This window comes from Calidris pugnax, unplaced genomic scaffold (assembly GCF_001431845.1).
Source record: "Calidris pugnax isolate Ruff unplaced genomic scaffold, ASM143184v1 scaffold123, whole genome shotgun sequence".
In the NCBI taxonomy this organism is placed as follows: Eukaryota; Metazoa; Chordata; class Aves; order Charadriiformes; family Scolopacidae; genus Calidris; species Calidris pugnax.
The window spans coordinates 508341-522180 of NW_015090876.1; the positions used below are offsets into that span (position 1 = coordinate 508341).

The following is a 13840-nucleotide window of genomic DNA, read 5'->3' on the forward strand; positions in this document are numbered from 1 at the left end:
CACAGCTACCTTTCTTCCATGAGATGGCAGGTTTTGGAGCCCCTGACACTTCACAGGTTAGCACTGCGGTCATCCCCTCTGTGACAGTGGTATCCTCTGGAGGCTGGATAAATGCTGGTTTGATGTCTAGAACCAAAAAAATTTAAAAAACTCAATGTATCAACTATCAGAAAGATCCTTTACCTATTATCTTTTACACTATCTTTTTTTATCTTTTATCTATTACTACTTTACATCCACTTTTATAGAGCTGATCATGGAGAAGGACATGACAATAATACATGAAAACCTTTCAGCAGTGACTGTAACCTTTCGTTATTCATCTCTTAGGAATTGTCTAATTCAGTTTATTACCTACATGGAAAATAAAAATCTATCAGTGCTTATACATGTACTAGTAAGATGGCTTACAGAAAAAGGAAGATAAAGCTCAAAATGAGTGTTTGGGGGGAAGTTGAGAAATCTAGATAAACAAAACTATTTTCTTTCATCTTCATAACAGAGTTCTTTAAGATGAAAAGCAACTAGAGAAAGGCATTAACTTTGAAACTTAAATGTCAGCCAAAAGAATTTAGAACCTGAGTCTCATCCAAGACATTTCCCAAGTTTCTTTCTCTCTTATTTTCCCCGAGATGCATTCTACTACATTTTTTTCCCCTGCAGTTTCCTAGATATATCTTGAACTCAGGCTGATCTATTTTCTGAGGCCAGTAGGAATTCTGGTCAGTGCATGTAAACTGCTCTTCAGCTAAAAATCAGTTTCCTGAAGAAGAGTTAAACTATTACAGAAATGCCTGTTAATAATTGCTTTTAAAAGAGACTACTAGGATTTGTAATTCTTCCATAGAGAGGAGTGTACTTCATTAACAAAACCATTTAATCAGACTTTTTGGGCAAAAAAAAAATACATTTAACTTGAACTTTCATTCTTTCCCCTACTAAATATAGTTGTAGACAAAAGGCAGATGAAATGATGCCATGCACAATCATGAAACAGTAGCTCAAATTCAGAACAGAATTACATTACAGTAGAACTAAATTATCTAAGTATAAAGGAAAGATAAAATTATTTCACAATTAACCCTTCTTTTTTTTTTCTTTTCACTAAATTCTCCTTTTGTAGCATGAAATAAGAGAGTTCACTTCAATCCCCTGAAGTCATGGAGAGTTTTTCTACAGGCTTCAGCAGATTGTGTCCAGGCAACAGAGGGCATTTTGGGGTCCCTTACAGCCAGGGCAGCTACACTTGATGAAAATCAAGGTTCTGTGAGTGGAACTGAACAAGCACAGGGTGGTGGAGAAATCTGATGGATGTCGGGTCACCTACAGAAATGAGAGGACAACTCATTGATCTCGTATCACAGCTCTGTACTCACTTGTCACATCCAGGTAGGTGTAGGTCTGTATCTCCCCAGCTTTATTACTGGCAAAACACTGGAAGATTCCAGCATCCTCGGGACGCAGCGCGCGGATCTGCAGCCCCCCGCTCAGCAGCACTTTGTAACGGGGGTTTTCCAGTTTGCTGAGGGGAACAGAGTCCTTATACCAGACCAGGGTGGGAATGGGAACACCTATCAAAAATAAAAAAAATATAATTTCACTATTAGTCTTTGCAAAACATGTCTTAGATACTGAAAATACCCAGCACTGGTATGGTCATATCCCTGGTTTCCCATCCTTCTTCTCCAATTATTTATATTTTTACAAGCTGTTTTTGATAAACGGAGGCTGCATCTTACATTATCAATGGTACTAATACACTGCAGAACATGTGGGAATAAAACTAGCAAACAGTCAAAGGGGGAATGTTGAGAAAACATGTTATCAAATTACTTTCTTCACCCAATCATATTTCATGCTACTACAAAATAAGGTTTACAGCAATTTCATGTTGAAAGTCAGAATCATGCTACTTAAACAGCAGCAGTGTGGCAATGCAGCAAGTCTATAAGACTGTTCCATCCCAAATAAGATTCTTCTCTGCTTCTGTAGCTAAGATGTCAAAATAAAAAGGAAATGGCAAATTACACATAAAAAAAAAATAATGAAGTGCTTACATGGCTGTATTCGAGTCCTAATTTGGCAGCTTAGTTTGAGCTGATGTACAAACAACATGTTGCCAACAATGGGATAGCTTAAATTATTATTAGTTTTATTCATTCTCAAGCTTCACCTGTTATTTGAAAAATGCAGACATTAGGAGAAACAAAAATCCTACCATAGATATAACTTACAGTCGCATTTATTCCTGTTTTCTTTCATGTGCACGTTCTACAGACTCTGACACAGTTATTTCACACATATTTTTGCTGCAGTCATATCCCAGTCAGCTGGGACGAAGTGGCAGTAAATTCAGTATATACATATAGCACAGGATTCTCTTTTCTTTGAGAGATGTCAGGGGCATAGAAGAGTCATACACAGATGTTGCCGTCCCACTGCTCGTATCAGACAATGCTTTATCTTAACATCCCAGAAATCCCTGACTGATCAACTGCTGAGGCTCCTGTGCAGGGATCTGAGGTGAAGTGGGTATTTTATTACGTGATTGGATAATCACAGGATCACAAGGGTATCAAGATGATTTAAGTTATCTCAGCCCCAAACACGGCATTTTCATAATCGGTAGCTATTTTTGAACACGTATCACTTAAAACCTCAGAGCTTCACATTCCCTTCTAATAAGGCAAGGAACTACCGACTTAAAACCATGGGTGAGTGAAATTTGCCCAACTAGAGAAAAGCAGGGTATCATGGAAGCATTAAGGGATGTCACTGATGAATCGAGCATCTGCAGACGATGAATTTCATTGCAGTGTTGGCAATAACTTAACGTTCTCAGAGCGAAAGTACTACGGGAAGATCTATATTATCATCATTATGATTTTAAAAATCCTGAAGTTAAATACTATTGTATTATACTTCCATTCATATCTTCTCTCAGTGAATTTATTCTTTTTATACAGACAAAAGCTATATTAACTCCTGGAAAGAATGTACAAACAATGCACGGAAGAATTGAAAAACAACATTCAATTGCTGCTGTTACATTTATAAACATGTATCATTTACTACAATCACCACTGATGCTTTTGTTCTGCTGATAAAGTAAAATGTACTCGTAATCTAGAAGGTAATCATCTCAGGAAGGAAATCCACTATGTGGAGTGCATTGTCTGATAGAGAATAGATGTAGTGTAGCAGCTTGCAATAGGCATAATTTAAATTTCATACAACAGACTATATACAGAATTTCAATGTTCAGAATTCTCGGTGAGAGTGTTATTCATCTCTCAAAAATCCTCCTGGGCAAATACAAATTATCACTGAGTAATGAGGAAACAGATGATGCAAAATGGAATAGTTCTCCTGATGCTGAGAAGCCTGGAAATGATTTCAAGTTTAAATAATAGCAACTCCATTTTCCCACACATTAGACTTGATAGGCACCTCGGCAATAATGAATTCCTGCATTCAGTACACTCAAACCTTTAACATTGGTGTCATTCCATAAATCCCATTCTACTAACAGTATTAGCAAACCTTCTAATCCTATAATCACTGAGAGATACACCTTCCTATCACCAACTCAGCTGACAAACTGAATATTACCATCTCTATTTTTCTACGTTTCGGTTACGGATATCTTCCTCTACTCAAAGTTATGAGTCTGAATAATAGGATCTTATCTAAGCACTCCGATGCCTGTCAGCAGTATTCATTTGGGCTTTAGTGATCTTCCCAGAGAGATTTGTCTTCCAAGTTGTACACATTTTCTTTTATCATTTTGCTACCTCTTTGGCTATAAAAATAGTTAAAGCCAGCTTCATTTCTTTTCCCCCTCTCTCCTACTCCACAGCCTTTCCTCTCCCCACGACCCCAAAAGGAATTTTGTTCCTTTTCCTCTCTAAACACTTCTGGCAAAAAAATTATGATCAGAAGAGAACACTTTACAGACCTTTTGGACTGTACCTTTCCAAGCAGTATCAGTCCTTACCTTACTGTTCGAGAGATTACAGAGTGACCAAAAAGACTAGTAATAATAAATAAAATAAGCTTATTTCTCAGCATGTATGCAGCACTATTCATTTTTCACAGACAAATTGGTCTAATGTTATGGAGGAGAAGGGAAGGCAGGAAACTGAGACTGGTTCTGGCTTTGCCACTTTCTCTGTGACCTTGGGCAAATAATTTATGCAATCCAAGGCTCAGTTTTCCCATCTGTGGAACAGATGCTTGACTCTTTGCCAAATTTAACTTACTTAAGAACCTGGATAAAAGACTCAAAATATCCACTGTGTCATTTTTGTTATTTATTTTTTATAACCTTCTCTAGATCCCAGTGGGCTACTGGGGAATCCCAAAAGCATCTTTCCATCTACTTGTCTAAACAGGTAGAACTAAAGTCCAATTAACTGCACTCCCCAGACACCACCACCGCTGCCTGCAGCCCTAAACTTTCTATAAGCAAATAAGAAAAAGCATTTAAAGGAAAGCCATTGAAAATGCAGGCAGCATCAGCAACTGCTGAAAGATATACAGCAGAGCACGGTTACTGCGCAGTCTGATACACTGAAACTCCATTACAGGGAAGTATAAAGCTGGTCTGTGCAAGTTGCAATTTTATTTACAGTTAATCTCTGCTTATACTGTGAAATTAATCTGTCTCTCACACATTCAAAGTGCACCAAGACTTGGCAAAATGGCTTTGTGCAGAGGACTTTATGGGGCTGGGGAAAATACAATCTGTCTTCCTACTTGCAGGGAAGGCACAGGGCAGCTTTGCAGTTCCCCCAGTGCTTTATTCTCACTCCCAGCTCGGAGCAGGGAGACAGCAACCTTCATTTACCCTCTTTAAATGCTGGCAATTGCCAGATTTGTGTAATAACGGATCAAAACTCCCCTGTGTTTAATACTAGTACCTGCCCCTTGTAAGCTTGTGCTATAGATACTCAAAAACAATCCACATGAAGACAGGTTTCCATGCTCCTGCACCACACTCCTCAGCACATCAGACGTGTGCTGGAAGAGTTCAGCAGAAATAAATACTTTTGTCTCAAACAGGCTCCCACATCTCCAGTAAGACCTCATCAACTGAGAATGCCTCTGAGTGCCCTATTAACCCCCTTGGGAGCACAACTGCTCAAAGGAAGAGTCAGGGTAGAAGGAAGAGTTACAAGTCAACCTCTTCTCTCCCTGATTCCTCCAGGTTTGGGGTTTTTTTTGTAATGCATGAAGAACATTTGAGACAGATATAGGTTTTTTCAGTCTAGTCCAGAGATTCATCAAATAGTCGTGTAGCACTGAAACATTTTTCAAGATATTTCAACTGGATCACCCTTACACCCATGTTTCCTTCTAGAAAGGCAGTACTGACTCTTCTCTACATAGAGCATAACAAAATGCTTAAATCATAGTGGAAATAATATAATCACGCAATAAAGAACATCTTTATTGGCCCTAGATATTGGATCTGGAGAAAGAACCCATCCAAACAAGCTGTTAGTTAGGTTTGAGTGGTTTTTTAATCAAGGTTGTGTACATTTACCTAAGGATCTCATGGCATTTTTATGTGTCTTGCTTGTTAAACTCAGCGTCAGGGAGAACGAGACAACAAGAAGTTCAGCAACTTGCGAAAGTCACTTCGCAATTCGGTGACACAGACAAACCTGCTCTAGTCACAAGTCTTTGAGGCCTCCTATCTTACTGGAGTGCTAAAATAGGTGGTGCCTCTATTTCTCTAGAGCTAAACCTTAAAACCATTCTGGTTTAGGTGGAATTCTAGCCATTTTGAGGCCTTTTATGATATTAAAATGCCTGTCGATAATAATCCCCCCGCAGAATTCTTAACTACACTTAGGTGTCAGAATTACTGGCATCTCTATTCAGTATAAAAATTCCATAATTTCTAGAAAAAAGGACATTTGAATTGTTGAAAATATCGACTGTTTGCATTGCAAATGATGGGCTCCGTAACCAGATTTTCACCTTGGCTAATTTTCTGGCTCAAGACACTGATGTCTGTTAAATAGTGACAAATCTGAAGCAAAGGCAGGGCACCAAGGGGGGAAGGAGCAGGAGTCACCCTGCCCAACAAACACGAACGTTATTCGTGTCTAAACTAAATTATCCATGTCTAAACCAAACTAAACTACAAGGAGTGCCCAATTTTCCAGGGGTAAAGGCCATCCCTCTCTCTTGTACCCGGGATCTGTGATAATTAGCAATAACGTAGAGGCTTCAAACCATTCAAAAGTTGATATAAGATGCTTTTTCCAGCGCAGGATACGCAGGTATCACCCATCCAAGAGGGAACACGTCTGCACACTCACCCATCGCCTGGCACAGGATGTCCACGTCTCTCTCCACTTCAGCCAAGATCACGCTCTCGGGCTCAGCCGTAAAATATGGTGGTTCTTTAGAAGGGGGAAAAGAAAGAAAAATAAACAAACAAAGCCACAGCCAAATGAAAATAGGTGTTGATTTAAAGATATTCATCATATAAAGCCTCCACGCACCTTGTATTTAATACAGTGTGTTATGGACTAGTTTGTCTAAGTTTGCCTCTATTTGGAAGTACTTTCTTTGGTAGTAAAAGCATCATAAAAAAGCCAAAAGTTTTTTTGCTATGCTGAGCATGAATTCCAAAGAGTCAAGTCAATGTAAGGGAAGATTTAGGGGTGTGCACTGCAAATTAATACTCAGAGCCAGAGCTACTTTTCATTTTAGAGGTCTGAATCATGGAACATTTTAATTCTTCGTTCAGAAGGGCTCTCCCGAGAGGTTTATAAAGGTTTATATTTACAATGTAGCGTTTTATAGGATAGTTTTCTTCAGTATCTAAACTAAATTCCACCTCGTGAAGGCATGAAGCATGTCAAATAAAGTGCCATAGCATGTCAGAGCACTGACATCAGAGAATAGGTGCAGCATAATTAAAAAAAATTCTTCCCAACTGTTTTAGTTCTTGAAAGCAAACAGATTTAATGCTTTAATTGAAGTTATAGCAATAATCATAAAAATCCACACTTTATCATTAGGACTAAAGAAAAGATATTAGACGTTTAATTAAACAAAGACAAGATTCCAGAAATTGTAGAGTACGCTGTCATGTAACACTTTCTTCTATGCAGCATAAAATTGAAGAGCATCATGTCAAAGTCCCACAGGCATTAAGGTTGCAGTAATTATCACGGTAACTAAAAACTGTCATAGTCTGTTCAATGCAATTATCATCCGAGTACTGTTTTTAGAAGCGTTTTATTTGATTATAACTAGAGTCCTATTGTCGCATAGACAATGGCACTGGTAAGTTTTAGAAAATGCAGAAAATAAAATGTAAGTAGCTTGTGAGTACAAGTTACTTGTATTTTCATTTTAAAGAAATCCAGTGTGTCTGAAAAAAATGTGGTAAGCTACAACAAGATCCAAGGTCATCTGAGCTGACCTTCTCTCAAATCTCTTCACCAAACATGTCTGAAAACCAGGGATGTGGTTTGTATTATTGAAGGGACATTAATATTTTCATAAATAAAAACAAAATCACATAATTTTATGCTGCAAAATCTTATTTCTCCTGCTACCACCTGCAGTGTAGCAAGTGTTGCTCCCATTTCTCAGGGATGCCATGCCCTGCCAGCAGGTACACATCAGTAAGCACCCGATTAGAATGCTGACCCCCAGTTCCCAGCACTCCGTCCCACTAACTATAATAAAATACTTGCTTGAGTGTACAGAACTGGGGACTCACTTGAGCACCAATGGATATTACAATTCTGTATTCATTCCAAATAAAGTCAATCAATATTAGTCTTCAAAATCCTGTGCAGAGGAGGTGGTGAGGTTGCAAAATAGCCTGGAATACTCATTTACCCAGCAAAACCAATAAAACAAGCTACCTGATTTATTATATTCTAATAATATACATGTGTTAACATTATTGATCCTCACTGCCTAAATATAAAGCTATTAATAAACATGCATAATAAGCGATGATTTATTGCATATGATCTCATGCGTTAATCTAAACAACAAATTGAAAAGCTGAACATTTAATTGAAATTCACTGATGGCACAGTGTTTGACATGTTTGATCAACTAAGTTGCTGAGCCCTCTGCAATTCATCTCAGTCCATGTTTTCACTCTGAGCACACTCACTCTTCTCGCAGCATCCTCTAAGCCTTGTCTGATGTTTTCCTTGCTCTCCACTTTTCAGAATGTTATCTTTTTAGCTTCCAAACTTTTAGCCTAGTGTCCTTACTTATCTGTGTATCTGTCTGGGGACACACGGTCCACCTCTCAAAAGAAAATCTGAATCCTTCATTTTGTGGCAATTTAATTTGATTGTGAGATGAGACAAAGGGGAAAGGCGGCCAAAGCAGTGCAGGATCAAGACAGCATCCAGACACATACCCCACACCCAGACATTTCCTTCTAACTTTGGGCTTCTTTTATGGATGTCTCTTTAGTCAGTGAGGTTCAAGTGTATTTTCCTCCTTTTAGGGAGTTCCTGGCTGCACGTATTCCACCCTCTTTTTTTAAGGCACTCTGATCTTAACGGGCCAATTTCTAAACTTGGCAACCTTCAGCTACCTGTTCTCAAACTCTCTCCTAGGTCAGCAACACAGTCACACCCCAGTGATAAATTTGCAGATTTCTCTGCAGCGTGGGCCTGCAGTCCAGCTGCAAACCACTTCACGTGACCTCAAAGATGTTGGTGGTTCTGTGCCCACTGCCCGTGTGCTGCTGCTGCACGCAGTTTCTGCAGTTATACTTGGCATATTTATACAGTCTGCTTTCCCACTGCCTCTCCCAAAATCCCATCCTACAAGCTGCACTCCTTGCTTTAAATCCCATACAGGCTGTTATGCCACCCTCGAAGAAACTTATTATATTAAGAGATGCTTAGGTGAGCAGATATCAAGCAATGAATTACCTGACAAGGAAGCTGAAGTCACTGACAACTGTCACTTAGCAAACGGGATGTGATGGTATAAAAGGAAGATTCACATCAGCTTTTTTTGAAAGAAGCAGGGAGAAATGGAAGCAGACAAGACAGAAAAAGAGCAAGAGCAGCAGAAAGATTCAATCTAAAGGCTGCAGACAACTCCCAGAGGACTTTCAGGGTGTAGGTGTGCCAACAGCTATGATTTCCAGTCTTCATCAAGCCCAGTCCCACCTTTTCCCTTACACTAAAGTCTTCTGAACTCAACTCTACAGCTGTTCCAGCAGCTGGAAGCCCTGCCAATGGCTGTAATTGGTATAGAAGGGTTGAGAGGCTGAGGAAAGAACTGCCCATATGCCTGATAAGCCTAGATAAATAAAACCTTCCAGAAGCAACTCTACAATTTACTGATTTTTAGTTGACTGGTTCTGCTGCCTGAACAAAGAGACAAGCCTGGGTGGGAAGAAAAGGCTAATTCATAAGGGAACTCTGGAAGATCTAGAATACCACGTGGACAACGGTGCTATGGCATCCCAACTCTAACACACACGGAAAACTAAGTCTTGGTGATTTAAGGTATGAGAGAATCACAATGGTATTGGTGTAGGTATGTAGGTATACTCTTAGGGCTTTGAGGGAAATGAAACAGTGATTTCCATGCAAGCTGTGCTGCTTTGCCACATGGACGTGTCTCACACTAGCAACATGGATGCTCAAAAGGTCCTTGCAGTGGGGGTCTATGGCTTCAACACAATTCAGGCTGGGGAAGAAAGAGCTCTAGTTACAGGTGCTAGACAACTGGAAACCAGGCTCCTCGCTCTTCAGATGAGTCAGATGTATCATCTGCATGTCAGGTGTGTGCCTGAGGGCCTGTAGCCCCAGCACAAATTGCAAATGAAAAATTCAGGGTATCTGAATTTGGGTGCTATGCACCACCTGGTGAATAACTATCAGAGAGAGTTGTGCAGCAATATTTATAGGGGTCAGATGGCATTCTGAGGGAGCATTCTGGCTGTCTGTATATATGACTCTACTGCATATTTATAAAGCTTGGTTTGAATCACACAGTATGAATTTGAACATTTATTGTTGTAGGCAATAATCATGTGTTGAAATTTAATATCTGTGGTGAAATTACAATGTCTTCCACACTATATAACGTGCCAGACACCAGCCCCCGGACACAGTGACTTCTAGGAATGACAGTAGTCTGTGGGTATGAAGTCAAACATTTAAATTTTTTGGAAATTATAGAACTGCAATGGTGAGACCAGGAAAGGACCCATTACACCGAGTTCACCCTGCCAGCAGTGCAGCATGCTGTGCAAGGACAGAGGTCACATCCCATATTAGACTGAAAGAAACAGATACTGTATTGTTCAGATATCGTATTGGTGTTTGACTGATCTTAACTAAAAGGTCAAGAACAAGCAAAGGGGAAAGAATCATTGAATATAAATGCACGCTTTTAATAGATGTTGAGGGTTTCAGGGTTTTTTTTTGCACTACAGACATGACTGAAAAGATAGCCTCTCTACAAAGCCCTCGGGAGCCTGCAAAATTTGATACTGTTCTAACTTCCCCCACGCAGAGTTATATGGTCACTGATTTTAACATTCAAAAGATAGCAGTCAGCATCCATTACATACCCTTCAAGCTGCATTGGAGATGTGTGACCTAATCCTAGATACATACATGAAAGTCAGAAAGAACAGAGAAAGCCCCAGGGGCTCCTCCAAAGCTGAAATTCCTGCATCACTCAAATCCAGGCCTGCATATTTAAGAGGAAAATCGAGCCTTAAACATGGAAGCCTTTCTCCAGCATTACCATAAACTAATATATTTGGTGAATATACTGAAAAGAAAGGGGAACTGGAAACTTGAGAGCCCCTTGTAGGTACAAAGTCCAGAACTCCAGCCAGTAGATCAGACTGTACATACAGAGAGAACCCACATTGTATGAGCAGGTATAACACGTTCCTGGAAGCAGGATTTCTCTTTGCATGAATATCAGGTTAAAACAGAGAGAGAAAAAAAGGTATTCTAAGTTTCTAGGTACTAGCCCTACTGTGAGCTGCAGTCTGTGCACTCTCAAACCTTACAGCTGCACAGGGAGCACATCTCCTGTTGCAGAATTCAAAGGAAATCTTCTCCTGATTGTCAGGGACAGAACTGCACTTCCCAGAAGTCCCATTAGTTCACTGTGGTATAGGTCCTGTGTGTGTTTGGGGCCAAGGTAACACATTTATGCCCATCTCGAGAACCTCCAAGGCTTGCCAAACCAAAACTTGTCAACATTTCTCTGCTTTGAGCCCAAACTGAAGTTTAGGCAAGTTCAAAGACTTTTTATACTGGTTTTCCTGAAAACTCTTTTCTCATGCACAGTACGTGAACGCAGTCATTACGGTCTTTTTTAAGCATAATACATGAACAAAACCACCATGGAAAAAGTCTTTCTTCCACTTTCAAGACATCATTTGTAGTGTTTCAAAGAGTCTAAGCTGAGCCACAAGGGCTATTGCATCCAGAGACCTGAGCACAAGGTAGGGACATGGCTAGCAGCAGTTCTGGCAGTTATATATACATTCAATGCAAATTCATGAACGATAGCAATGCACAAACAAGTCCCTTCTGCATCTCCTTGCTTGCTCCTGGAGAAGTTCAGTGAAGGAGGAATAGCCCTACAGTTCATCTTAGAGCCCAGACAGGTGGGCCCTCCTAGGTTATTATTTTTTTGGTGCTTTGCTGAATCCCATGAAGCTCTATCCATAACTCATGAGAACCAGGGTATCGTTTATGAGACACTCAGACCTACAACAACCCCTCATCATCCTATTTTCAGAAAGAAATCTATCTGGGATGTAAAAATTCTCCCCAGAAAACATCAAGATGAGAAAAATGTCTATTAATATAGTTCTTCCAGGCACAAGGCTGTTCCAAAAAGTAGGGAAGCCCTCAACTGTGATGCTGCTTTATTCCATCCTATTCCTTTGGACAGGCCACCAGAGTTTCACCACTCGGTTCTGTGCCGTATCTCATCATTCCAGCCCATTCTTCTAATTTTCTTCCAGGCACAAGGCTGTTCCAAAAAGTAGGGAAGCCCTCAACTGTGATGCTGCTTTATTCCATCCTATTCCTTTGGACAGGCCACCAGAGCTTCACCACTCGGTTCTGTGCCGTACCTCATCATTCCAGCCCATTCTTCTAATTGTTTTTCTCCTCAGCTTCTTCAGATTTTACTTTGACTGCATCTGATTTACAGAGCAGTATGGGTTTCATGTAGTGGAAGGGTTTCATTCCTCATTCTCTTAAGCTTCTAAAATTCATAATTTCCCATAGAACAATCACTTAAAAATGACTTGCAATTTGTCGCTAATGGAACTTGCAGAACTGGAGCAAAAGAATTTAAGATTAGCTCAGCTTTCAAATTGGTTTGCTCATGAGAAGACTCCTTAAATTACTTAATCTTCAAACTGTTAGTGATAAAACAAATGTGCTCTTATCTAATCTGCAACAAATCTTTCCCAAACTGTTACTCTGCCAACTGAGGAACATGCTACCCTTTAAAAATTTATAACAACTGCAGCTAATAAAACCAAGGTTTGGAACCACCTCAGTTTATCTTTGCTGGAACAATATGAAGATGTCAGGAAGCTCTTTGCCACATTCAGAAGAAAACTGCAGCACAAGACTACACAATTTTCTTCTTGCTTATGCAATAATAATTTATTACATTAGATTCAGATTTTTCAAATATTACCGTGATTTTAATTTATAAACTGAGATGTACTCTCAGAAATATTCAGAAAAAAAATCAAAGATGATATAGTAGGTCACAAATAATAATTTGAATTGAGAACATGCCTTTGTACTACGTTTCACAGCCTCCTAATAAAGTTCTTGTCACCATCCAAGCCCACGCTCAAGTTGGGTGACTTCTCTTAGCTAGGAAAGGCAACGACTGATATATTTCTAAAAAAAGCTTTGATTAACTCAGTATTTGTTTTTTGTTTGATGCATCTTTTAATCACTACCCTATTCTATCTGTTAATGGCAAAATATTTTTTCTATTTATCCACAAAAGCTCTCATTACCATACTATTGAAGGTCTGTATTTGATTTATCCCAATCATTTTGAAAACAAACCTCTTCTATTAACACAATTTCCTGTTCCTGCTAGTCAAGACACCTTATTAAGTCCACACTGTGTTATTCTCCCAAGCAGTACAGCTCATTATCAGGTCACTATCAACACGTACACGCTCCAAATGTTTTATGCACACGAATGGACAAGCGTACTTGATTCTCTGTAAGTGCTACTCCAGCAGACTGTGAGGAAAACACTGCAAAAATCCTCAGGTTTGAATCCTGTCTACACTTTCCTCTAGAACCTGTCCCTTGACTAATTAAACAAGGGCCAGATCCATCCAAGAATTCTAAGGCTGAATATAAGTTATGCATTAACTACTAATCCTTTGATTTGGCTTCCTGTTTAGAATTAGAGATCCATCCTGCAGCTCATGAAACTCATAAATAAAGAAATCTATCAGGCTTTGCTGACACATTGAGTAAACACCTGCAACTGAAGTGTCTTGTTCCATCAGAAGGAAATAAAAGTAATTGGTAACCAATTTGTTTCTGCTTTCTTTCATCTGCTTGTTCTTATCTACAGGCCTTTTCATAACTTCATTCCCTGACAGCCCCCTAAAACTGGATAAGAAATAAATAAAACATTTAAAAATAAGAGAGCAGATAAGCTACTAAGGAAAGGCAAGCACTGCTGGTTTAATATGATTCCCCAATGATTGTTTCTCAGTTTTATTGTAACTGTATTTAAGAATCTTCTACATTAACCGAGAGGCTGCTTTAAGTATTGCATTAGGCTGGATCTGACA

General features: G+C 39.4%; 1 protein-coding gene across 1 annotated transcript in view; it reads right to left on the minus strand.

Annotated features, from left to right (window-relative positions):
- Positions 1–13840, minus strand: part of SDK1 (sidekick cell adhesion molecule 1) — a 411416-nt gene that overhangs the window by 146876 nt on the left and 250700 nt on the right. The window contains exons 8-10 of the mRNA XM_014946238.1: positions 6333–6416; positions 1377–1571; positions 10–126 (exon numbers count right to left, since the gene is read on the minus strand). Of these exons, the coding sequence (XP_014801724.1) occupies positions 10–126; positions 1377–1571; positions 6333–6416 (396 nt within the window). The remainder of the gene's footprint in view (positions 1–9; positions 127–1376; positions 1572–6332; positions 6417–13840) is intronic.